This window comes from Dipodomys merriami, unplaced genomic scaffold (genome assembly GCF_024711535.1).
Source record: "Dipodomys merriami isolate MVZ:Mamm:240054 unplaced genomic scaffold, mDipMer1.0.p SCAF_92, whole genome shotgun sequence".
Classification (NCBI taxonomy): domain Eukaryota; kingdom Metazoa; phylum Chordata; class Mammalia; order Rodentia; family Heteromyidae; genus Dipodomys; species Dipodomys merriami.
In genome coordinates this window covers 853,502-877,261 of record NW_027206535.1, presented here as the reverse complement: position 1 = coordinate 877,261, position 23,760 = coordinate 853,502, and the positions used below count along the sequence as shown (strand labels likewise).

Sequence of the window (23,760 nt, the reverse complement as noted above, 5' to 3'; positions counted from 1 at the left end):
CAGAGTAGAGGATTACAGGTATGAGCCACTGGCAACTGGCTGATTATGGTGGTTTTTTTTTTTTTTTTTGGGAGGGGGGTCAGTTGTGGGGCTTGAACTCCAGGCCTAGGGCTGTCTGAGCTCTTCACCTCAAGGCAAGCACTCTACCACTTGAGCCACAGGGCCACTTCCAGTTTTCTGCTGGAGATAAGAATCTCAAACTTTCCAGCACTGGCTGGGCTGGATTTGGGCTGGGCTGGATTTGATGGCAATTCTCAGATCTTAGTTTCTTGAGTAGCTAGGATTATAGGCATGAGCCACCTAGTTCTTTTGTTTTTTATGATGAGGCTTAAGTAATACTTTTTTTTTTTTCTTTTTGGCATAGATCTAGGCCTCACACTACCACTGAGCCCCCCATTCCCCACTGCCTATAAGCCTTTGACTTTGGAAACAGATTTTTCAATTAGAAGAAATCTTACATTACCTCATTGATACTTTTTTTTTTTTTTTTGCCAGTTGTGGGGCTTGAACTCTGGGCCTGGGCTCTTCAGTTCAAGGCTAGCGCTCTACCACTTGAGCCACAGCACCACTCGTGGCTTTTTCTGCTTATGGGGTGCTGAGGAATCGAACCCAGGGCCTCATGCATGCAAGGCAAGCACTCTACCACTGAGCCACCTTCCCAGCCCCTCATTGGTATTTTTTTTCTTTTCCTCTTCTGTCATCTTGAGCATTCGCACAGTTGAGCATGTTATATCATACCTCACTCTCTCATCATCCTCTTCTTTCCCTAACCTATTTTTCTCAATCTCACACGCTGCCTCTCCAATACATGTGGGTACAACCAGGGATTGTTCCTGGGCCTCTTCTTCATGATCAACATTCTCTATAGAGTAGATAAAATTCCTTTAAATTTTAATATTATGCCTCTACTGCTGATTCCCAGAGTTTTGTTTTGTTTTGGTCAGTCGTGGGGCTTGAACTCTGGGCTTGGCCGCTGTCCCTGCGCTCTTCAGCTCAAAGCTAGTGCTCTACCGCCTGAGCCACAGCGCCACTTCCAGTTTTCCAGTGGTTTATTGGAGATAAGAGTCTCAGGGACTTTGCTGCCCAGGATGGTTTTGAACCGAGATCCTCAGATCTCAGCCTCCTGAATAGCTAGGATTACAGGCATGAGCCACCGGCACCCGGCTGATTCCCAGGTTTTTATGTCAAGCTCCTACTCTTTGCTCCAGAAATCATATCACCTTCTTGATATCTGTATGTAGGTCACATAATAGACATGTAAAAAAAAATTTTTTTGGGGGGGGGTCTGGTTGTGGGGCCTAAACTCTGGGCCTGGGCGCTGTCCCTCAGCTCTTCAGCTCAAGGCTAGCACTCTACCATTTGAGCCACAGTGCCACTTCCGGCTTTTTTCTTTCTGCTTATGTGGTGCTGAGGAATCGAACCCAGGGCCTCATGCATGCAAGGCAAGCGCTCTACCACTGAGCCACCTTCCCAGCTAGACATCTAAAATTTAACATGTGAATCTCCCCACTCTTGCTAGAGATTGAGCCCACGGTTGTGTACACACTGTGCTCTCTACTATAAAGCAACAACTCCAGCCCCAGCCTCTTTTAATTCTAACGTCAGCCCACTATAGTAAAAGCCCCAGCTTTTATAATTTATTTTTGATACTTTTCTAATTATCTCTTAGTCTTCTAAATAATTTTTTAATTTTTTTTTTGCCTGTTCTGGGGCATAAACACAGAGCCTTGTACATTAACTCAGCTTGCTTGCTTATGGCTAGCACTCTGTAACTTTGTTGTTGTTGGTCATGGGGCTTGAACTGACCTGGGCCCTGTTCCTCAGCTCTTAAACTCAAGGCGAGCGCTCTACCACTTGAGCCACAGCACCACTTCCGGTTTTCTGGTGGTTTATTGGAGGTAAGAGCCTAAGTACTTTGCTGCCAGGGCTGGCTTTGAACTGCGATCCTCAGATCTCAGCCTCCAGAATTGTTAGGATTACAGGTGTGAGCCACCAGTGCTGGGCCAGTCTAACTTTTGCCTCACCTTTAGCTTCTTTTTTTTTTTTGCTGGTTATTTTGGAGATGGACTCTCTCAGACTTTTCTGCTCAGACAGGCTTCTAATCTCAATTCTCAGATCTTAGCTAGGATTGCAGGCATGAATCACCAGAGCTTGGCTCAAATTGTGCTTTAATCAAAGCACTAATGGCTCAAGACTGTAATCCTAGGTACTCCAGAGGCTGGTATCTAGGTATCTAAAGAATCATGATGTGAAGTCAGCTTTGGCAGAAAAGTCTAAGACACCATCTCCAAAATAACTGGAAAAATGCTGGACTAGAGGCTTGGTTCAAGTGGTAAAGCATCAAACAAACTCGAAGTCCTGAGTTCAAACCCCAAAAGGGTTAAAGGGCAGCTTTCACTGCTCTAAAATCTACACTCTACAATGAAGCTAGAGAGTTTTAAAAACAAATAACTACCTACAAGTAACTACTTCCCATCACCCCATACATTTGATTCTAACTGTTCAGTCTAGGTTGCAAAACCCTATTATAATTCATTCTTTACCTGCTTGTCCTCTCTAGAAAATAAATCACTTGCTATAATAAATCATAAGTACATTCACATAGCTATCAAATTATCCTCATCTTTTTCTCAAACAGAAAATGACTATACATTCCTCTTGAGACAGTATCTCTGTATCAAACTCACTACATAACTCAGGCTGGGGTTTAAACTAGGACTCCTCCTGCCTCTACCTTCCAAGTGCCACTACATCTAATCTTTGGATTTTTTTTTTTTTTTTTTTTGGTTGTGGGCTTGAACTCAGGGCCTAGGTCCTGTCCCTGAGCCTCTTTGTGCTCAAGACTAGTGAGAGGATCAAAGCTAGCACTCTCCCACTTGAGCCACAGCACTACATCCAGTTTTTAAGTGGTTAATTAATGAGACTTTTCTGCCCAGGCTGGTTTCAAACTAGATCTTCAGATCTCAGCCTCCTGAGTAGCTAGGATTAAGGTGTGAGCCACCAGTGCCAAGTTAACAAGAACATATTCTTCAGCTTCTGAGATGTCCTAACTGCCCTAAGTACTTACCCTGTAGGCAGACACTCTTCTAATCTCTTGTACTGGTAGCCAGAATTAGGGTTGATTTGGCCCCCTGGGGTACAGGCCGTAGCCTGAATAGTGAGTTGATGGCAGGCACATTTCGACCTGTAGAAGATATAAATATATGACGGTTAAGAGTTGAGATTTTCTTTAGAAACTAGAGTAAAAATAAATAAATAAAAGCCAGCCCAGGCAGAAAAGTCCATGAGACTCTAATCTCCAACAAACCAATAGAAAACCAGAAATGGCACTATGGCTCAAGAAGTAGAGCTCTTGCTTTGAGCTGAGGAGCGCAGGGACAGCACCCAGGCCCAGAGTTCAAGTCCCACACCGACCAAAAAAAGAAAATGGGGACAGTAAAATTTTCTTTTTCATTTTTTGTGTTTAAATAAAAAAGGGAGGGCTGGGAAGGTGGCTCAGTGGTAGAGTGCTTGCCTTGCATGCATGAGACCCTGGGCTTGATTCCTCAGCACCACATAAGCAGAAAAAGCCGGAAGTGAGCATAAATGCTGAGGGACAAGTGCCCAGGCCCAGAGTTCAGGCCCCACGACTGACAAAAGTAAATAAATAAATAAATAATAAAAAAGGGAAAGAACAAGAGAATGAGAAAATTGAATGGGAGTAGCACTGAAAACATGATAGACAGAAGTCTAGGAAAAGTGGGAGATAGGAGCCAAATAAAGGAAGGAGGATCAGAGAAACAACACAGGACACATGTGCCCAGGATTACTCAATGGCGCCACATCAGATGTTGCCCTCCCTACCTCATTATTTTCATGAAGGCCTTATGGCAGGTATTCCAGCTGAAGGAGGAAGTAAAGTGAGATGGGGAAAGAAGGAAGAGGTGAAAAGAAAAGCAATCACAGAACTGGGAAGGTGGCTCAGTGGTAGAGTGCTTGCCTTGCATGCATGAGGCCCTGGGTTCAATTCCTCAGCACCACATAAGCAAAAAGAAAAAAGCATTAGTGGCGCTGTGGCTCAAGTGGTAGAGCGCTAGCCTTGAGCTGAAGAGCTGAGGGACAGCGCCCACGCCCAGAGTTCAAGCCCCATGACCCGACCAAAAAAAAAAAAAGAAAAAAGAAAAAGAAAAGCAATCACAATAAAGTTGGAGGCCGAGGCAGCAATACTCCCTCCCCCAACTCACTTGTCCCGACACCCATCCTTGCAGTCACAGCCAACCAGAAACTCGGGGCCTGTATTAATGAAAACACCCTTGCCGGGGATTCGCTCTTTGCTGTAGGCGACCTGGGGTGGGGGGGTTGTGTCAATTTCATTAACACAGGACAGAGGAACATCTTCTTTTCCATAGGTGATATCCAAAATATAGTAAAACGGTTTATAGGGTTGAAACTTTCTGTCCACAAGAACATAAGGATCCAAACAAAACATCTCCAGGAAAAGGAAGTCACAGCCAGTTTCAAATAGGTATCGTTCAATCTCCTGCATTGTCCGAAGGCAGAGGCCACAGGGTGTCTTATAGATAACATGAAAGCCCATCTTGCGGTTGACTCTGCGTCGAGCCGTCATCCTCCGGAAGTCATACAATAGTGGAACTAACAGAGGGTTCTTGCCTCGGTACTGCTCATTCCTCATAGGTCTGATCCGAGACAGACAAGTATAGCTACAAACATGAGGTAAGTAGAAAAGCTTCTCCATTGGGGCACGGTAGGAGGGCTCTGCAGGGGCCCGCTCCAACATGCCATGGAAGGCTGGTGGGGCTGGAGGCCCAGAAGGAGCTGGGGGTGCTGGAGCAGAGGTTGTTGAGACTATTGGTAATCTGCAAATAAAACACATGTAATCACATCAGAAGTCAACAGGACCTCTCTCTTACATAATTATCCTTCCGCCTAGCTAAGACATTTTCCTCATCTTTCATACAGAAAAGATGTTTTTCTTTTGATAGTCTCATTATGTAGCCATGGCTGGCCACAATTTACAATCCTCTTTTTCTTTGCTTCCCAAGTGCTGGGATTACACATGTGTACCACCACACAACTAAAGATTACATAAGAAAATTAGACTGCCTTACCAAACCCAGCCAATGAAAAGCCTCACTTACTCATCACTGACTGGAGGCAACTGAGGAGCTGAGAGTGCTGGTGCAGAGGTTGTTGAGCCCAAAGGTGATCTGCAAATAAAATGCAAGACATAACTTCCCTATTTCAATAGTATACTTTTCCCTAAGACGTATTTACTTTGAATCCTGACAGTAGAATACAGTCTTCTGTACACAATGTCCTGTATGCATCCTTACTAACTCTTAGGACTCAAAGAAGTAGATAATGATATATCCTTTCTACTGAAGCAATACTGGCACCTTGTTCAATTGTAAGTTTTGAAAAGTAACTGCCTAATAATACAGTGTGTGTGCAAGTGTATATAAATTTTTTTTTTTGGTCGGTCACGGGGCTTGAACTCTGGGCCTGGGCACTGAGCTCTTCAGCTCAAGGCAAGTGCCCTACCACTTGAGCTACAGCGCCACTTCCAGTTTTCTGGTGGTTTACTGGAGATAAGAGTCTCACGGTCTTTCTTGCCCTCCTCCCCGCCACCCGGCTTTGAACCTCGATCCTCAAATCTCAGCCTCCTGAGGACTTAGATGATATACGTGAGCCACCGGCGCCTGGCTAATACAGTATTTCTAAGTATCCAGTAATTCAGAAGTGTCCAAAGTTAACACTTCCTTTTGAAGTCCACATTTCTATCTAACTTCAAAGTAAAGCCTGTTGGAGCCAAGGGCCTTTCACTACACAGTAACCACTTAGGCCACATTGCCAACCTGCCTACATAGACAGAGGCTGACATTTGTCTCACCTGTATGTCTGGTTAATCCCAGATTTCCCGCCAGAGGCATTTTCATTGAGTGGAGGAGATGTAGGAGAGGAATGACCAGAGCCCACAGATCCTGGTCGACATGATGTGCTCTTTTTGGCCACCTGCTTCCGTGACTGAGCAAGCTGGCTTTCCAAGCTTCTAGGAGATTTGAGATGAAATCATATAATAAAGGATGTAGAAAATATATAGAAAAAAGTGAAGAAGAAACAGTGAACAGCACTCACTCATTGTCACCTGCTTGGGGGGACAGAGGTGGAGCAGGTAAAGCAGATGGAGCAGGTGGAACAGGTGGAGCTATGGGTTGTGGAGGCTCCATTGGCTTGAATTGGGTTCCAGTACTAGTCAGGTCTTGGGTGTATTGGACAACAGGACCTTTGCTCCTCACAGCACCTATATAAAAAGGAAACTAATCATTGAGAAAATGACATCTTGCTAATTATATTCATTTATATATCTGATCCTCAACTTACAAGAGGCATTCTGAGTAAGTGCTAAGACTATTCTCATTATTAACACTAATAAGTAGGAATACTACCATACAATGGTTTTGAATTTCATCAATCAGATTATACTTCAGTGTATATTTTGGTTTTTGTGGGTTTTTTTTATTTTTTTATCAGTTGTAAGGCTTGAATTCAGGCTGTCCCTGAGCTTTTTTTGCTTAACGATATATAACTCTACCACTTTGAACCACAGCGCTACTTCCAGTTTCCTGATGGTTAACTGGAGATAGAGTCTCATGGACATTTCTGCCCAGGCTGGCTTTGAACCACAATCCTCAGATCTCAGCCTGAATAGCCAGGATTATAGGCATGAGCCACTAGCCTGACTTTGGTGCATATTTTGAGAAATGTACTCTTTGATAACTAATGTTGGTGAGAAAAATCAGAAACTAAGCTGGGCGCCGGTGGCTCAGACCTGTAATCCTAGCAACTCAGGAAGTCTGAAATCTGAGGATATTGGTTCAAAGCCAGCCCAGGCAGGAAACTCCATGAGACTCTTATCTCCAATTAACCACTCAGAAAACAGGAAGTGGTGCTGTGTGGCTCAAGTGATAGAGTGCTAGCTTTGAGCTGAAGAGCTGAGGGACAGCACCTAGGCCCAGAATTCAAACCCCATGATCCCCCCAAAAAAAGAAAAGAAAGAAAAATCAGAAACTATAACAGACACAATAAGAAACAACCAAAAAAAGCAGTCTAAGCTTAAAGAAATAACCTAACGATTGATAATACAGAAAGCAGATAATTTTCACATGGGGAACAGCAAAAGTTATCAGTTGTTGCACATTTTTCTGTGGCTGTTTAAAATCAAAGCCACAGAATGTGGGGGCAGAACCACAAATCCATCACCATTACTAGCAACAACTTAGAGTAAACAAAGCATATATAAAATCCTTGGCTACCATGCCCTATTCTTCCTTCCTTCAGGTGCTTTTTAGGACATACCCATATTTGGACGTGTCCTGAGCTGTCCTCCTTGTTTTTTCTCCAATGCAGAGGCTGAAGATGTTTTCATGCTGAACATTGGCTCTAGCCGTGTAGAACCTCGATAGATCCACTCACATCTTTTGTCATCCTGGGGGACAGGCAGATAAGGAAAATCAAGGGAAATGAGCAAGATCTGTTAGAATCTATCCTGTCACTTGTGGAGAATATATATAATAGCCTTGAGTGAAAAAAACTAAGGGATAGACCCAGCCCGAGTTCAAACCCCAATACCATTCCCCCCCCTTAAAAACAAAACAAAAACATAATGAAGAGCATAAGTCTTAGGAACAAAGACTATTAAAACATGGAGAAAAAAAATCAAAACCATGCAATGGGCTGAGATATAGTTCAGTGGCAAAGTGCTTGTCTAGCAAGTGTAATGCCCTAGGTTTGACCCCAGTACCCAAAGGACAAAAACACCCCAAAAACCCAAGCTATGCAGATTAGAGTCATAGTTAAGTCGGAAAATTTGTTTGCAGGGCTGGAATGTCACTCAGTGGCAAAGCACTTGCCTAGCAAGTGCCACATCCTGAGTTTGATCCCCAGTACCAAAAAAAAAAAAAGAAAATTTGTTTGCAGTAACTAGTTTATAGGAACAAAAGGACAAAATAAAATTTGACCAAAATAAGAATAAAGGAAGAAGAAAGCTATGAACAACTATGATATCATCCTGATTACTCTTATGGCTGCCCCCTAAATGTACCAAATCCCCACCTTAACCTTCCCAAAATTCCATGGAGGAACAGTACCAGGAAGAGGATCTTGACTAGGCTGCCATCTACTTCCTCAACTCGGGATTTCCACCATGTGCCTTCCCATTCAGTCTTGATAAGCTGGCCACTCTTGAGCAGCACCATGGGACGGTTGGGATAGGCAGTAATATATTCTTCTATGAAGTCTCGGCAAGAAATGTCTTCTATGTCCTCCCAAGTCTTTTTCACTGTCCCAAGGAAGAGATAAAGCTGAGAGAGGGCAGGTAGGACATGTCTTGATAGAGGAAAATGGTTGGTGAGAAGGTAGTGCAAATTTTTGTATTATTCAAGTTGAAAGAGAAAACAAAGTAAGTGAAGAATCGTAACTCCAAGGGAAATAAAACCCAAATCATCTTAAGTATTGAACCTAATGTATAAATGCATATACAGGGTTGGGAAGGTGGCTCAGTGGTAGAGCACTTGCCTTGCATGCATGAGGCCCTGGGTTCGATTCCTCAGCACTACAGTGGTAGAGTGCTTGCCTTGCATGCTCGAGGCCCTGGGTTTGATTCCTCAGCACCACATAAGCAAAAAGAAAAAAGCCTGAAGTGGCGCTGTGGCTCAAGTGGTAGAGTGCTAGCCTTGAGCTGAAGAGCTGAGGGACATCGCCCAGGGCCAGAGTTCAGGCCCCACAACCGGACCCAAAAATAAATAAATAAATGCATATACAAATCAAGTAAATACTAAATTAGAAAACACACTAATATAAGTGATACTCATTTCATGTAAATGGAAACTGGGGGGGAGGGGCGCAGTACTAGGGCTTAAACTCAAAAGGAGCTTAAATTTTTTTTTTTTTTTTGATTGGTCATATGGCTTGAACTCTGGGCCTGAGCACTGCCCCTCAGCTTTTCAGCTCAAGGCAAGTGCTGTATCACTTGAGCCACACCTCCACTTCCAGTTTTCTGAATGATTTACTGGAGATACAAGTCTCATGGGGGGCTAGGAAGTTGGCTCAGTGGTAGAGTGCTTGCCTCAAATACATGAGGCCCCGGGTTCAATTCCTCAGCACCACATAAGCAGAAAAAAGCCAGAAGTGGTGCTGTAGCTCAAGTGGTAGGGTGCCAACCTAGGGCTAAAGAATTGAGTTCAGCCCCCATGACCAACAACAACAAAAAAAATTTCATGGACTTTCCTGCCTTCACTGGATTTGAACCATGATCCTCAGATCTCTGCCTCTTGAGTAGCTAGAATTATAAGCATGAGCCACCAATGCCCAGCCTTGAACTCTTCTTACTCATGGCTGGTACTTTACCACTTAAGTCATGCCTCCAGCTGTAGATTTTTGTACTAGTTCTGGAGCTTCAATTCAGAGCCTGAGAGCTGTTACTAAGTTTATTTTGCTCAAGACTAGCATTCTCCCACTTGAGCCACAGCTTTTCTTCATGGCTTTTTGGTGGTTATTTGGAGATAATAGTCACATAGACTTCTCTCCCCTGGGTGGCTTTGAACTGCTATCCTCAGATCTCAGCCTCCTGAATAGCTAGGATTATAGGCATGAGCCACTTAGCGCCTGGCTTAAAATTATACATGTTTTTAAAGGATTATAAATATACTCATTAGCCAGCCGGGCGCTGTAGCACAAGTGGTAGAGCACTCGCCTTGAGCTGAAGAGCTGAGGGACAGCGCCCAGGCCCAGAGTTCAAGCCCCACGACCGACAAAAAAAAATAAATAAATAAAAATAAAAATAAATATACTCATTGACTTGATATATAGATACACAGAAGTACTTGTTGATTCTTTTGCAATGAAATACAACTGCTGCTGGGCATAGTGGTAGACATTTATGATCCCAGTTAATCAGAAGATACAGGAAGATTGTGATTTAAGGCCAGCCTGGGAGAAACAAAACCAAAAACCTAGTGGGACTCTATTTCAAAACATAAGCAGAGGGGCTGTGAAGGTGACTCAGTAGTAGAGTACTTGCCTCGAATGCATGAGGCCCTGAGTTTGATTTCCTCAGCACCACATAAACAGAAAAAGCCCAAGTGGCGCTGTGGTTCAGTGGTAGAGCGCTAGCCTTGCGCTGAAGAGCTGAGGGACAACGCCCAGGCCCAGAGTTCGAGTCCCATGACCTACCAAAAAATAAAAGTAAAAAAAAAGCAGAGCCAGGCACCGGTGGCTCACCCCTGTGATCCTGGCTACTCAGGAGGCTGAGATCTGAGGATCATGGTTCAAAGCCAGCCTGGGCAGGAAAGTCTGTGTGACTCTTAACTCCAATAAACCACTAGAAAACCAGAAGTAGCACTGAGGCTCAAGCGGTAGAGTGTTCACCTTGAGCTGAAAGGCTAAGGGATAGCACCTAAGCCCAAGGTTCAAGCCCCACGACCGACCAAATAAAAAAAAAAAACAAAAAAAAACAACAGAGTTACTTCCGTAGGAGTGTGTTATCAAACCAGAGTAATAGAGACTACCATGAAGCTTCATCTAACACAGCTTCTCTAGGAAGCATTAGGCAAACCACAGATTTACAAATGTTATGGTGAAGTATGGGACTAAAAAAGAAGTAATACCTTTTAAAACTTAAATCACTGAGAAAGGAAACCAAAACACATCTCTAAAAATGAGCAGTCTACCTAAGGTAAGTCATGATCTAGTGTTTCACTCTTCAATTACAAAGACCTAGCCACAGTTAGCCAATAAAACCTGTATTTCCCAAAGGACACTAACCAATTTCAAGACTAGAAGACCAAGAACATTATGGTCGGGCTGGGAAGGTGGCTCAGTGATAGAGCACTTGCCTTGCATGCATGAGGCCCTGGGTTTGATTCCTCAGCACCACATAAGCAGAAGAAAAAAAAAAGCCAGAAGTGGCGCTATAGCTCAAGTGGTAGAGCACTAGCCTTGCTGGGAAGGTGGCTCAGTGGTAGAACACTTGCCTTGCATGCATGAGGCCTGAGGTTTGATTCCTCAGCACCACATAAGCTAAAAAAGAAAAAAAGCCAGAAGTGTCTCTGTGGCTCAAGTGGTAGAGTGCTAGCCTTGAGCTGAAGAGCTGAGAGACAGCACCCAGGCCGAGTTCAGGCCCCACGACTGAACCCCCCCCCCCCAAAAAAAAAAATCAAACCAAACATTATGGTCTTTCAACTGAACATCTCAAGAAAATGATACATCTATGGATAGAATGGAAAGACACTTACATGGCCGGCAAATCGGATACAGTTCTGATTGTGTGACATAGGATGCATAGCCATCATCAAAGAAAATGAGAAACCTATAAGGGAAAAGTAATGATTTTTTAAAAGCGGGGGTATATTTATATAACATCCAAAGATAATTTTATCTTAACTCTATTCCCCTGGATAAAATGTACTCCAGAGAAAACAAGCCAGTTTTCTCCACAGCCCAAAAATTAAAAATTTTAAGCTAGGTGCCAATGGCTCATGCTTATGATCCCAGCTACTCAGGAGGCTGAGATCTGAGAATGGCAGTTCAAAGTTAGCCCTGGGAGGAAAGTCCATAAGACTGTTATCTCCAATTAAGTACCAAAAAAGGTTGAAGTAAAACTATAGACCAAGTAGTAGAGTACTGGCCTTGAGCAAAAAAAAAATCTCAGGATGGGGCTGGGAAGGTGGCTCAGTGGTAGAGCGCTTGCCTTGCATGCCTGAGACCCTGGGTTCGGTTCCTCAGCACCACATAAGCAAAAAGAAAAAAGCCGGAAGTGGCGCTGTGGCTCAAGTGGTAGAGTGGTAGCCTTGAGCTGAAGAGCTGAGGGACAGCGCCCAGGCCCACAGTTCAGGCCCCACGACCGGACCCAAAAAAAAAAATCTCAGGAACAGCTCCCAGGCCAAGTTCAAGCCCTAGGACTGGCACCAAAATAAATTTAAAAAAACAAACAATTGAAAGTGGCTCTGTGGCTCAAGCGGTAGAGCACTCGCCTTGAGCTGAAAAGCGCAGGGATAGCGCCCAAGTCCAGAGTTCAAGCCCTGAGAAGATGGCTCAGTGGTAGAGTGCTTGCCTAGCATGCATGAGGCCCAGAGTTCAGTTCCTTACTACCACATAAACAGAAAAAGCTGGAAGTGGCGCTGTGGCTAAAGTGGTAGAGTGCTAGCCTTGAGCTGAAGAGCTGAGGGACAGCGCCCAGGCCCAGAGTTCAGGCCCTATGACCGGACCCAAAAAAAAAAAAAAGTTTCCTTATGTAATCAATATAGCCCGACTTTTTTTTTGCTGGTTCTGGAGCTTGAACTCAGGGCCTGGGCACTGTCTCTGAGCTTCTTTTGCTCAAGGCTAGCACTCTACCACTTGAGCTACAGCACCACTTCCAGCTTTTTCTGTTTATGTGGTAGTAAGGAACTGAACCCTGGGCTTCATGCATGCTAGGCAAGCACTCTACCACTAAGCCACATTCCCGCCCCTACAGCCTCACTTTTTAAAAGTCATTTCTAGGCGGGGTAGGGGGGGAGAACGGGAGGAAAGCAAGAAAAACAAGGGCAAGGATAGCAATGTTTGTCAAAAAATGTACTCATTACCTTACTTATGTAATTGTAACCCCTCTGTACATCACCCTTATAAAAAATAAAATAAATAAAAATTATTTATTTTCCTTCTCTCTTTTTTTTTTTTTTTTTTTTTTTGGTTGGTGGTCGGATTGTACTCTGGGCTTGGGCATGTCCCTGAACTCTTCAGCTCAAGTCAAGTACTCTACCACTTGAGCCACAACACCACTTCCAGTTTTCTGGCGGTTAATTGGAAGTCTCACAGACTTTCCCGCTGCGATCCTATCTCAGCCTCCTGAGTAGCTGGGATTGCAGGCATGAGCCACCAGCACCCGGCTTCTCTCTATTTTTTAATGCCAGTCCTGGGGCTTGAACTCAGGGCCTGGGCACTGTCTCTGAGCTTCTTTTGCACAAAACTAGCACTCAACCACTTGAGCCACAATGCCCCTTCTGGCCTTTTCTGTTTATGTGGTCCTGAGGAATTGAACGCAGGGCTTCATGCATACTAGGCAAGCACTCTACCACTAAGCTACATTCCTAGCCTTATTTTTCCTTCTTTATTTCATTCTTCTGGTGTCAACTTGTCTCCATCTCATTTCTTCATTCTGTGTGAATTCTCTATTCTCTTAATGATTAATCAATCTTGTTTACTCTAGCTTTCCATTGACTTCTCCTTAAGAAAAAAGAAAAAGCAAATGAAATTGCCCTCATGTGCACCGTGATATATTACAGACTGTGATAGACAATTTGTTCCAGGAAAGTTAGAATGAACTTGTGACTTTAAATGAGTATCATTATTCCACAATACTGTGAATTTCCGGAAATTATGTAATCACAATCAAAAAAAAAAAAAAAAAGAACCTGGGGGAGGGAGGGAGGGAGGGGATGGTAGGGGGAAAACAATGGAGGGGGTAACAATGTTCAAGAGGAAGTGTACTCATTACCTCACTCATGTAACTGTAACCCTCTGTATAGTATCTTTACAATAAAAAAATTTAAAAAAGAAAAAAAAGAAATTGCCCTCATGACTTGTGTGTTAAGAAATAAACCTTTTCTGCTTATGCAGGATCCTGGCCACTGAGGATTAAGAGTACAAAAGCTAATTGTAAAATCTCAATTAAGGCATGAACAGGACAGGCATTGTGTTTCTAGACTTTTCAATCCCCTGTGCAGGTACCTGAGCTTGTTTTTGACGTTTGGTGTCTCAGCTACAATGCCAGCATAAAGCCAGACCTGATTCCCATCTTTGTACTTGGCTACCACGCGACTGCCCACATAGAGCTTGTCAGCAGGAGGGTGGTAATCATAGGCAATATGGTTCCCTGACAGCAGACTCTTTCCTTTGTTGTCAAATTTCACCTTGTATTTCTTCCCTGGTCCTAGGTAAAAAGAAAGACAAATTAAAATTTAAAAACAGTTTCCATGTAAGTCCTGACTTCTATGTAAGAAGAAAGGAAAGACTATAGGGAAAAAAAACTATCAGCAAAGGAGACTAATATGCCACCTTTTGTTAGTCCTTCCTCTAGCTTGAACATACCAACTGTCTGGATAGCAATAAGGGTGCCTTTGTGCCATGTCTTGGTTCTCTTCTTGCCCAAAATCCGCATACTGACTATCAGGTCACCATCTTTGCTCAGTTCTCCAGACATGGGACTCAAAGTTCCTATGGAGAAAAGTGAAGTTGTTCTAAAAAGTGACACCACAAATGGGCAGTATGGTATCAAATAAAATGAGGTAATCCTCAGTCATTTTTGTTGAATTCTTGTTAAAGAAACATAAGATACAGATAACTATTTATACTAACAGGAAAAACATGAAAATCAGCGCTAGCGTGGTTAGGCTTTAATGACTATTAAGGACAATGAATCTAGAATATCACAATCAACAGACAAAAGACAAGCAGACAAGAGAAACAAATGTGGACATATGTGGTAAAAGAAACTGATACAGGGCTGGGAAGGTGGCTCAGCGGTAGAGCGCTTGCCTTGCATGCATGAGGCCCTGGCTTCGATTCCTCAGCATCACATAAGCAAGAAGAAAAAAAGCCAGAAGTGGTGCTGTGGCTCAAGTGGTAGAGCACTAGCCTTGAGCTGAAGAGCTGAGGGACAGTGCCCAGGCCCAGAGTTCAGGCCCCATGACCAGACCCAAAAAAAAAAAAAAAAAGAAAAAGAAAAAGAAAAGAAACTGATACAAGGACTGAGAAGGTGGCTCAGTGGTAGAGTGCTTGCTTGCCTTGCATGCATGAGGCCCTGTGTTTGATTCCTCAGCACTACATAAGCAGAAAAAGCTGGAAGTGGTGCTATGGCTAAAGTGGTAGAATGCTATCCTTGAGCTGACGAGCTCAGGGATGGTGCCCAGGCCCAGAGTTCAGGCCCCAGGACAGACAAAAAAGAAAAAAGAAAAGGGGCTGGGAAGTTGGCTCAGTGGTAGAGTGCTTGGCTTGCATGCCTGAGGCCCTACGTTCGATTCCTCAGTACTACATAAGCAAAAAAGAAAAAAGCCGGAAGTGGCGCTGTGGCTCAAGTGGTAAGGCACTAGCCTTGAGCTGAAGAGCTGAGGGACAGTGCTCAGGCCCAGAGTTCAGGCCCCACAACCGGACCAAAAGAAAAAAGAAAAAAAAGAAACTGATACAGATAGGAAGGAATTTCATAATCATGAAATCACTGTGAGAATTCACCTCCCATCTATACCCAGGTACTCCTGGACCCTAACCTTTATGCAGACCTTGGGAACTGCTCTTCTTATTGACAGCATCCATGAATTTCTGGACATCTTGAGCTGATTTTCTCAAGGCAGCCATAGCTTCACGAAGCTGTAGGAATGTGGATAAAGGACACAAACTTTAACAGGATAGTTTAGAAATAATGTGAGAGAGCTAAAGGCAACAGCTCAGTGGCAGAGTACTTGCTGTTAACTAACAGCAAAAAGCAGGAATTGGAGGTGGGGCTAACCTTAAGCAAAACAGCCAAGCAAGAACTAAAGACCATAAGTTCAAGCCCTAGTATTGGCGCACAGGTGTGTGCATACACACACACAAACTTGAGAATAAGAAATACCTCCTTAAAAAAACAAAATGGAATCAATTATATTTGGAAAACACAGTTACATCAAGCAAAAACTGCCCTGTTTTAAAAAGCCACTTAGAAATTAACTTTACAAAGCTCTTCTGAATCTTTCCTTGCTGAGCCCCGTTGTATTTGGTATCTTGGTAACTTTTCCATTATTTTTGGAGTCAGTCATGGGGCTTGAACTCAGGGTATGGGCACTGTCCCTAAGCTCTTTTTGCTCAAGTCTAGCCCTCCTACTTGGGAACTACAGTGCCAATTCCAGTTTTTAAGTAGTTAACTGGAGATAAGAGTCTCAGGAATTTTCCTGCCCCCACTAGTTTGAACCTTGATCCTCAGACCTCAAGCCTCCTCAGTAACTAGGATTAAAGGCACGAGCTACCAGTGGTTAGCCTTTTCCTTTTTGTAATGTCTATCAGAGGACTGTCAACTGCAGGGCTCAGAGCATGAATGACTGGTGGCTAATTTGTTGTTTTGTTTTGTTTTTTCTAGTCCTGGGACTTGAACTCAGGGCCTTGGCACTGTCCCTAAGCTTATTTTGCTTAAGGCTAGTGCTTTACCACCAGATCCACGGTGCCACTTCCAGCTTTTTTCTGAGTAGTTTATTAGTGATAAGAGTCTCATAGACTTTTCTGCCTGGGCAGGCTTCGAACTGTGATCCTCAGATCTTACTGATCCTCAGATTTTTAGCTCTGAGTAGCTAAGATTACAGGAATAAGCCATCAATGCCCCGGGCTAATTTCTTAACGTTCTTTATCCATCCCAACTCACCTTCTGGTCTTTGGGAGTTCTACTCCCAGCATCACCTATGGAAGAGAAGAATTCTATGAGTGTAAGAAACTTAATACAAAAATTTCCAGAAATTCAATAAATAGTGACTTAAAAGTATAGTAACAAAAGCATTAATGGTAATAGCCAAAAACAAATTAAATAAAAACATATACACAAAACCAGGTGCTGGTGGCTCAAGACTATAATCCTAACTACTCAGGTAACAGATCTGAGAATCATAGTTTGAAGACAGCCTGGGCAGAAAAGTTCAGGAGACTCTTATCTCCCAATTAATCACAAAAGGCTGGAGATGGAGCTTGACTCAAGTGGTATGGAGTTTACCTTGAGCAAGAGTAGCTCAAGAACAGAGTCCAAGCCAGGACCAGCATTAAAAGAAGAATAAGTAAAAAAAGCAACTCAAGAAGTGGAACTATGGCTCAAGTGGTAGACTGCCAGTCTTAAGCAAAGAAACTTAGGGACAGTCCCAGACCTTGAGTTCAAGCCCAGAACTGACCCAAGTAGAAAACAAAACAAACAAAAACACCCACTGGGTGCTGGTGGCTCAAGGCTGTAATCCTAGCTACTCGGGAGGCTGAGATCTTGAGAATCTCGATTCAAAGCCAGCCTAGGCAGGAAAGTCTTTGATCTCCAATTAACCACCGGAAAACTGGAAGTGGCACTGTGGCTCAAGTGGTAGAGTGCTTGCCTTTTTGGTTTTTTGTTGTTGTTTTGCACCCGGTCATGGGTCCTGAACTCTGGGCCTGGGTGCTGTCCCTCAGCTCTTCACCTCAAGGCTAGCTAGCGCTCTACCATTTGAGCCACAGCACCACTTCCAGCTTATTTTCCCCTGCTTATGTGGTGCTGAGGAATCGAACCCAGGGCTTCATGCATGCAAGGCAAGCACTCTACCACTGAGCCTGGTTTGTTTTTTTAAATACCGTACAGAGAGGTTACAGTTACATGAGTAGGGTAATGAGTACATTTTCTACCGAACATTGTTACCCCCTGTGATTTTCCCCTACCATCACTTCCTTTCCCACCCCCCCAGTTCCTCCCTCCCTCTCCTTGAGCTGAAGAACTCAACGACAGCTCCCAGGCCCAGAGTTCAAGCCCCACAAGACACCAGCAAAAAAAAAAAAGACCCAGGTAGGAAAGTTGTTTAGTGGTAAGAGTGCTTGCCTAGCATGCATGAAGCCCTGTTAATTCCTCAGTACTGCATAAACAGAAAAAGCCAGAAGTGGCACTGTGGCTCAAGTGGTAGAGTGCTAGACTTGAGCAAAAAAATAAGATAAAAGCTGGGTAGTGGTGGCTCATGCCTGTAATCCTAGATACTTAAGAGGCTGAGATCTGAGGATCACAGTTCAAAGCCAGGTTCAAAGCCAGCCTGGGCAGAAAACCAGAAGTGGTCCTGTGGCTCAAATGGTAGAGCACTTGCCTTCCCAGCATTCAAGCCCCACGACCAACCAAAAAAAAAAAAAAAAAAAAAAAAGAAGCTCAAGGACAGTGATCAGTATCTGAGTTCAAGCCCCATGTATGGTGGGGAGGAGGGGGAGGAGTGGCTAACAAATTAACAAAATATTTATTTGCAAGCAGCACTGTACAAAAGAGCCAGCCACGATGATAGAAATATCCTATATATCCAATACATTCCACTAACATGAAATGTGGTTAATATAACTGAGGAAATCAATTCTGAATTTCATTTAATTAACAAGCTGAGGTATTATAATTTGCTTTTCATAAAAATCTACCTTTTCAAGATAAATATAGTTCAGTGACTTTTAAGTTCATTCACTATTATGAAACCATTATCCCTATCTACTGAGAATATTTTCATTGCCCCAAAAAGAAACTTTTTGCCCAATCCTGGCACATAGAAATCTATCGTCTATCCCTATGAAGTTGCGTATTCTAGACATTTCATATAAATAAAATCATATACTATGCAATCCACACAAGGTTCATTTATGTTGAACCTATCAGTACATTATTGCTTTTGTGTGTGTATGTATGTTATAGAACTGGGGACTGAACTCGGGGCCTGGATGCTATCCCTTACAACTTTCTCTGCTCAAGGTTGCAGCTCTACCACTTGAGCCACAACACCACTTCCAGTTTTTTCTGTTTATGTGTTGCTGAGGAATAGAACCCAGGGCTTCATTCGTGCTAGGCAAGCACTCTACCACTAAGCTATATTCCCAACTCACTTCACTGATTTTTATGGCTAATAATAGTCCATTATATGGATATACCATACTTTGTTTACCTATTCATAGTTAATGGATATTTGGGGCCTTTTTGGATATTATGAATAACACTGAAATGAACATATATACATGCATATTATATGTATATATGGATACAGACATATATATGTGTATATATAAGTGCCTAAGTGTATGTTATGTACATATATACATGAAATTTGTCCCAGGGCTTCTCTAACGCTCAAGCATGTGCTCTTATGACTTGAGCTATGCTCTATACCTTCTTTTTGGTCAGTCATGGGGCTTGAAGTTGGGGCCTCACTGAGTTTTTTGTTTTGTCGGTCCTGAGGCTTGAACTCCGGGCCTGGGCACTGTCCCTTAGCTTCTTTTGCTCAAGGCTAGCACTCTACAACTTGAGCCACAGCACCACTTCTGGCTTTTTCTGTTTATGTGATAATGAGGAATTGAACCCAAGGCTTCATGCATGCTATGCAAGCACTCTACTACCAAGTCACATTCCCAGCCTGTCCCTGAGCTTTTTTTTTTTTTTTTTTTTTTTGGTCGGTCCTGGGGCTTGAACACTGGGCCTGGGCATTATCCCTCAGCTCTTCAGCTCAAGGCAAGCACTCTATCACTTGAGCCACAGAACCACTTCCAGTTTTCTGAGTAGTTTACTGGAGATAAGAGTCTGACAGTTTCCTGCCCAGGGTGGCTTTGAACCTCAGATCTCAGCCTCCTGAGTAGCTAGGATTACAGGCATGGACCATGGAAGCCTGGGTTGTCCCTCAGCTCTTTATACTCAAGGCTAGTGCTCTACAACTTCGTTTTCTGCGGGATAATTGGAGATAAAGAGTCTCACAGACTTTCCTGCCTGGGCTGGCTTTGAACTGTGATCTTCTTGAGTAGCTAGGATTACAGGTATGAGCCATGACACTTGGCTTGAGCTTTTGCTTTTATTTGTTTATTATTTATTTTTGTGCCAGTAATGGGGCTTAAATGCAGAAACTATGCTCTCACTTTGCTTTTTAGCTCAAGGCTGGCACACTACCACTTGAGACACACCTCCATTTATGTCTTTATACTTGATAATTGGAGATAAGTCTTATGAACTTTGCTGCCTCAGCTGGCTTCAAAGGGTAACTTGGAGATCTTAGCCTCCTATATAGCTAGGATTACAGGTATGGGCCACCAACTCCTGGCCTGGTTTCTCCATTCTTCTTTTTTCTTCTACCTGCTCATCTTTCAGTATTTGAACCTCTATGTTGAGACTTTCTTATCCAAAGCCTCATCTCTTACCTGAATCAATACTTAAGACATCATCATCTTCATCAGGAATCTCAATTATTTCTGTGGGCTGGGAAGATTCATCCTCAGAGCTACTGTCATGGTATTCAAGTCCCAGATTAGAGTAAAAGTCCTTCACCAAAGATTCACAATTAGTCACTGCCCTGAGAGTAGAACACATTTTGAAAAAGTCAAAGTCAACAGAGGGTGTAGGAAGTGGCGCTGTGGCTCAAAGTGATAGAGTGCTTGCCTTGAGCTGAAGAGCTGAGGGACAGTGCCCAGGCCCGGAGTTCAAGACCCAGGAATCTGAGATCTGAGGATTGCAGTTTGAAGCTAGCTCAAGCAGGAAAAGTCTGGGACGCTTATCTTTCAATATCTAGCAAAAAAGAATCTGGAAGTAGAGCTATGGCTCAAGTGGTAGAGCATAATCCTTGAGGGAAAAAGCTAAGGGACAGAGCCCAGGCCCCACATTCAAGCCCTAGTACCAGCAACATCAACAACAAAAAGACTTGTATTTCCTTATTATTGATAATTTAGTTTCAGAAAGCTAAAAAACTTAATAGGTTTCTATGTACAATAATATGCACATATATGTATATATATATGTGTGCAGTACATATACAATACACACATACATATAATTGTGAGATCAAATTTTGGACTTTAAACTGAGGAAGAATAAGGTTCCACACAACTGTACTTCACAAAGTATAAAGTACTTGGTACATATCATGCATAATTATACTCTAAAAATATGTGCCAACCAACATATTTCATTATTTCCCATTACCTTGATGCATCATCAAAGAGCTGGTCCACATGAGCGACTTCAGTTTCTTTCTGTATTACCCATGTCTCCAACTCTGCTAGCTGCTTCTTGCGTTGCTGTACACAGTCCATCTTTTCAAGTTCTTCATCAATGAACTGCCGAAGTTCCTCCATAGAGATACCCAGCTCCTGCACCACTGTCTGCTGCAGCTCTGCAATCTCTTCAGACTCCATTGCAGCTCTTGCTGCACCCAAACCAATGCACCCAGGGAGGGAGGACATGCTTTTGTCCTGTGTTCAACAAGAAGCTCAAATTATTTCAGAAAGGGCTGAATATATTGGCTCAGTGATAAAGTAAGCTTGCCTAAGATGCACAGGACCTGAGTTTAACCCCCCCCCAATAAATAAATAAAAATAGTAACACTGCATTGCAATCACATATAGTCACAATTAAGAAACTCTCTCTTGCCTGGCACTCATTGTAATCCTAGCTACTCAGAAGGCTGAAATCTAAGTATCTCAGTTCAAAGCCAGCACAAGTCAAAAAGTCTGAAGCTCTGATCTCCGATTAGCCACCAAAAAATGATGTCACTCAAGTGGTAGAGTGCCAGCCTTCACTGAAAAAGCCAAAGGAGGCTGGGAACATAGCTTAGTGGTGGAGTACTTGCCTAGCACACATGAAGCCCTGGATTCAATTCCTCAGTACCACATACGCAGAAAAAGTTGGAAGTGGAACTGTGGTTCAAGAGTTAGAGTGCTAGCCTTGAGCAAAAGAAACTCAAGGACAGTGGCCAGGCCCTGAATTCAAGCCCCAGAATTGGTGAGGGGGAGAGGGGAGGAAGGATGGAGGGAGAAGAGAGGAGAGATAGAGAGCTCACCTTGAGTGGGAGAGCCATTTATTGTTTTTCAAATAGGTCTCTCTCCTTCTCCAGAGACAATCTGATACTGAGATTTTTATGGCCTCATCTTCTGAAAGACTATCAGGCCTGAATACAACTTCACAAGTTTGAGAACACTGCTTATACAATGGAGCTACAGAAAATAATGTTTCAGGAAAGTGAAGAGAGCCAACCTACAAATGAAGTTATCTCTGTGACCTAATGTGTCCCCTGAGAAATAAATCTTTGTTCCTAGTTTGTATCTATTTGAAACAACACATGCTCCTAGGAATCACTACTTCATTGTTTTTCTTATTGCTTGTTTTATTGCTTTGTTATATGTTAATTTACTTTTTACAAGTCTACCATGCCTGGAGTGTACGGACTCCATGAAAAAGGCATGCATGCATAGTATTCATGAGGCCCTAGCTTCAATCCTCAGCCTGAAAATGATCTGAATAGGTCGTTCATAGTTAAACACACAAAGACTGGCAGCGAAAAGGTTTCTCCAAAGACAAAAGCAGGCAAGTAACAGGGACATAAAATGTAAGTATCTAACACCCACCATAAAAGGTCGGGGGGTGTGGGTGTGGGGAAGCTGGGCATCAGTGGCTTCCTCCAGTAATCCTAGCTACTCCAAACTGCTATCTAAAGATCAAGGTTCGAAGCCAGCCCGTGCAGAAAAAAAAAACCTTTATCTACAATAAACAAAAAAAAAAAAAGTCGGAAGTGGAGCTGTGGTTCAAGTGGTAGAGCCTGAGCCTTGAGCGAAAACGCTCAGGGACAGCGCCCAGACCTTGAGTTCAAGCCGCCCCAGGACCTGCACCAAAAAACAAAAAAGTGCTTTTTTTTCCCTCTCTCGTCAAACCGTTGAAGCAACGCTGATACCACACGTGTCCAAGACCCCAACGCGGAGCAGCGGCGCCCACTCCCCCACGCCCCCACGCCGGCCCCACGCTACCCACTGTGGGGGTGCGGCCCCGCGCCGCAGGCCCAGCGCGGGCTGCGCCCCCGGCCCCCGCTCGCGATCGCCTTTCCAGAACATTTCCACAGCCGCGCCGACCTCCCCCACACAAACAAAACGCCTCAGAGAAGCTTTTGGTCTTTAAATACCTGAGTAAGAAGTACTCGCCTCTCCTCCCTGCTTCCCACTACGAGCGTTTTAATGTTCCTCTCACCAGACCCCGCACTCTCGTTCAGGGGTCCACCTCGAAGCAAAAACAAAACCCGGCGAAAAAAGGGACCAGGGGGAGGGGAAGCAGCGTGAGGGAGGGAAAAGGAACCAGAGGAGATCGCCGGAAGCAAGCATTCAGCGCTCTTTTCCGGTCACTGCGACGGTGGCCTAATGGGGTCAAATCCAAGCTACTCGGCGCCCCTGGGAGTCTGCGCCAACTAACGTGGCTGACTACGCATGCGTAAAAGCAGGGCCTTCCAACGCGCTCAAGGCTCCCCCAGCCCAGTAGGCGTGGCCGTGGAGAAGCTCCGCCCTATTGTTTGCCCTAATATTTATTGTGTGAATTCTATTTTTTTTTTTTTTTGGTCAGTCTTGGGTCTTGAACTCTGGGCCTGGGCGCTGTCACTCAGCTCTTCAGCTCAAGGTGAGCGCTCTACCGCTTGAGCCACAGTGCCACTTCTGGTTTTGTGAGTGGTTTATTAGAGATAAGAGTCTCACAGTTTCCTACTCGGGCTGGCTTTGAACCATGATCCTCAGATCTCAGCCTCCTGAGCAGCTAGGATTACAGGTGTGAGCCACCAACACCCCACTCTGTGTGAATTCTTAGTTAATGTTTTGTTGTTGTTGTTTTTAATTGTAAAGGTGATGTACAGAGGGGTTATAGTTACATAAGCAAGTTAATGAGTACAGTTCTTTTTGAAGGGTCTTATCCCCTCCTTAATATCCCCCCCACCCCGCGTTTTTTTATTATCTCCCCCTCCCCTTTACTTGAGTTTGTTCGTGTGTGTGTGTGTGTGTGTGTGTGTCCAGTTGTGGGGCCTGAACTCTGGGCCTGGGCACTGTCCCTCAGCTCTTCAGGTCAAGGCTAGCACTCTACCACTTGAGCCACAGCGCCACTTCCAGCTTTTTTCTTTTTGCTTATGTGGTGCTGAGGAATCGAACCCAGGGCCTCATGCATGCAAGGCAAGCACTCTACCACTGAGCCACCTTTCCAGCCCCGAGTTTGTTCTTTTATGAAAGTCTTAC

General features: G+C 43.8%; 1 protein-coding gene across 3 annotated transcripts in view; it reads right to left on the bottom strand.

Moving 5' to 3' along the window:
• The window catches only part of LOC138821523 (histone-lysine N-methyltransferase SETDB1), a 36,783-nt gene extending 13,933 nt beyond the window's left edge, over nt 1–22,850 (bottom strand). Inside the window, exons 1-15 of one of the 3 annotated variants that reach the window (XM_070013827.1) lie at nt 22,674–22,850; nt 20,705–20,973; nt 19,927–20,078; nt 16,424–16,458; nt 15,300–15,399; nt 14,125–14,250; nt 13,765–13,966; nt 11,292–11,365; nt 8,148–8,338; nt 7,357–7,486; nt 6,136–6,301; nt 5,891–6,049; nt 5,139–5,207; nt 4,224–4,856; nt 3,068–3,184 (exon numbers count right to left, since the gene is read on the bottom strand). In XM_070013827.1, coding sequence (XP_069869928.1) covers nt 3,068–3,184; nt 4,224–4,856; nt 5,139–5,207; nt 5,891–6,049; nt 6,136–6,301; nt 7,357–7,486; nt 8,148–8,338; nt 11,292–11,365; nt 13,765–13,966; nt 14,125–14,250; nt 15,300–15,399; nt 16,424–16,458; nt 19,927–20,078; nt 20,705–20,964 — 2,414 coding nt within the window. In that variant the 5' untranslated portion in view covers nt 20,965–20,973; nt 22,674–22,850. The remainder of the gene's footprint in view (nt 1–3,067; nt 3,185–4,223; nt 4,857–5,138; nt 5,208–5,890; nt 6,050–6,135; nt 6,302–7,356; nt 7,487–8,147; nt 8,339–11,291; nt 11,366–13,764; nt 13,967–14,124; nt 14,251–15,299; nt 15,400–16,423; nt 16,459–19,926; nt 20,079–20,704; nt 20,974–22,673) is intronic. The other 2 variants (XM_070013828.1, XM_070013829.1) reach the window with 2 other exon arrangements.
• Between the last annotated feature and the right edge of the window lie 910 nt (nt 22,851–23,760).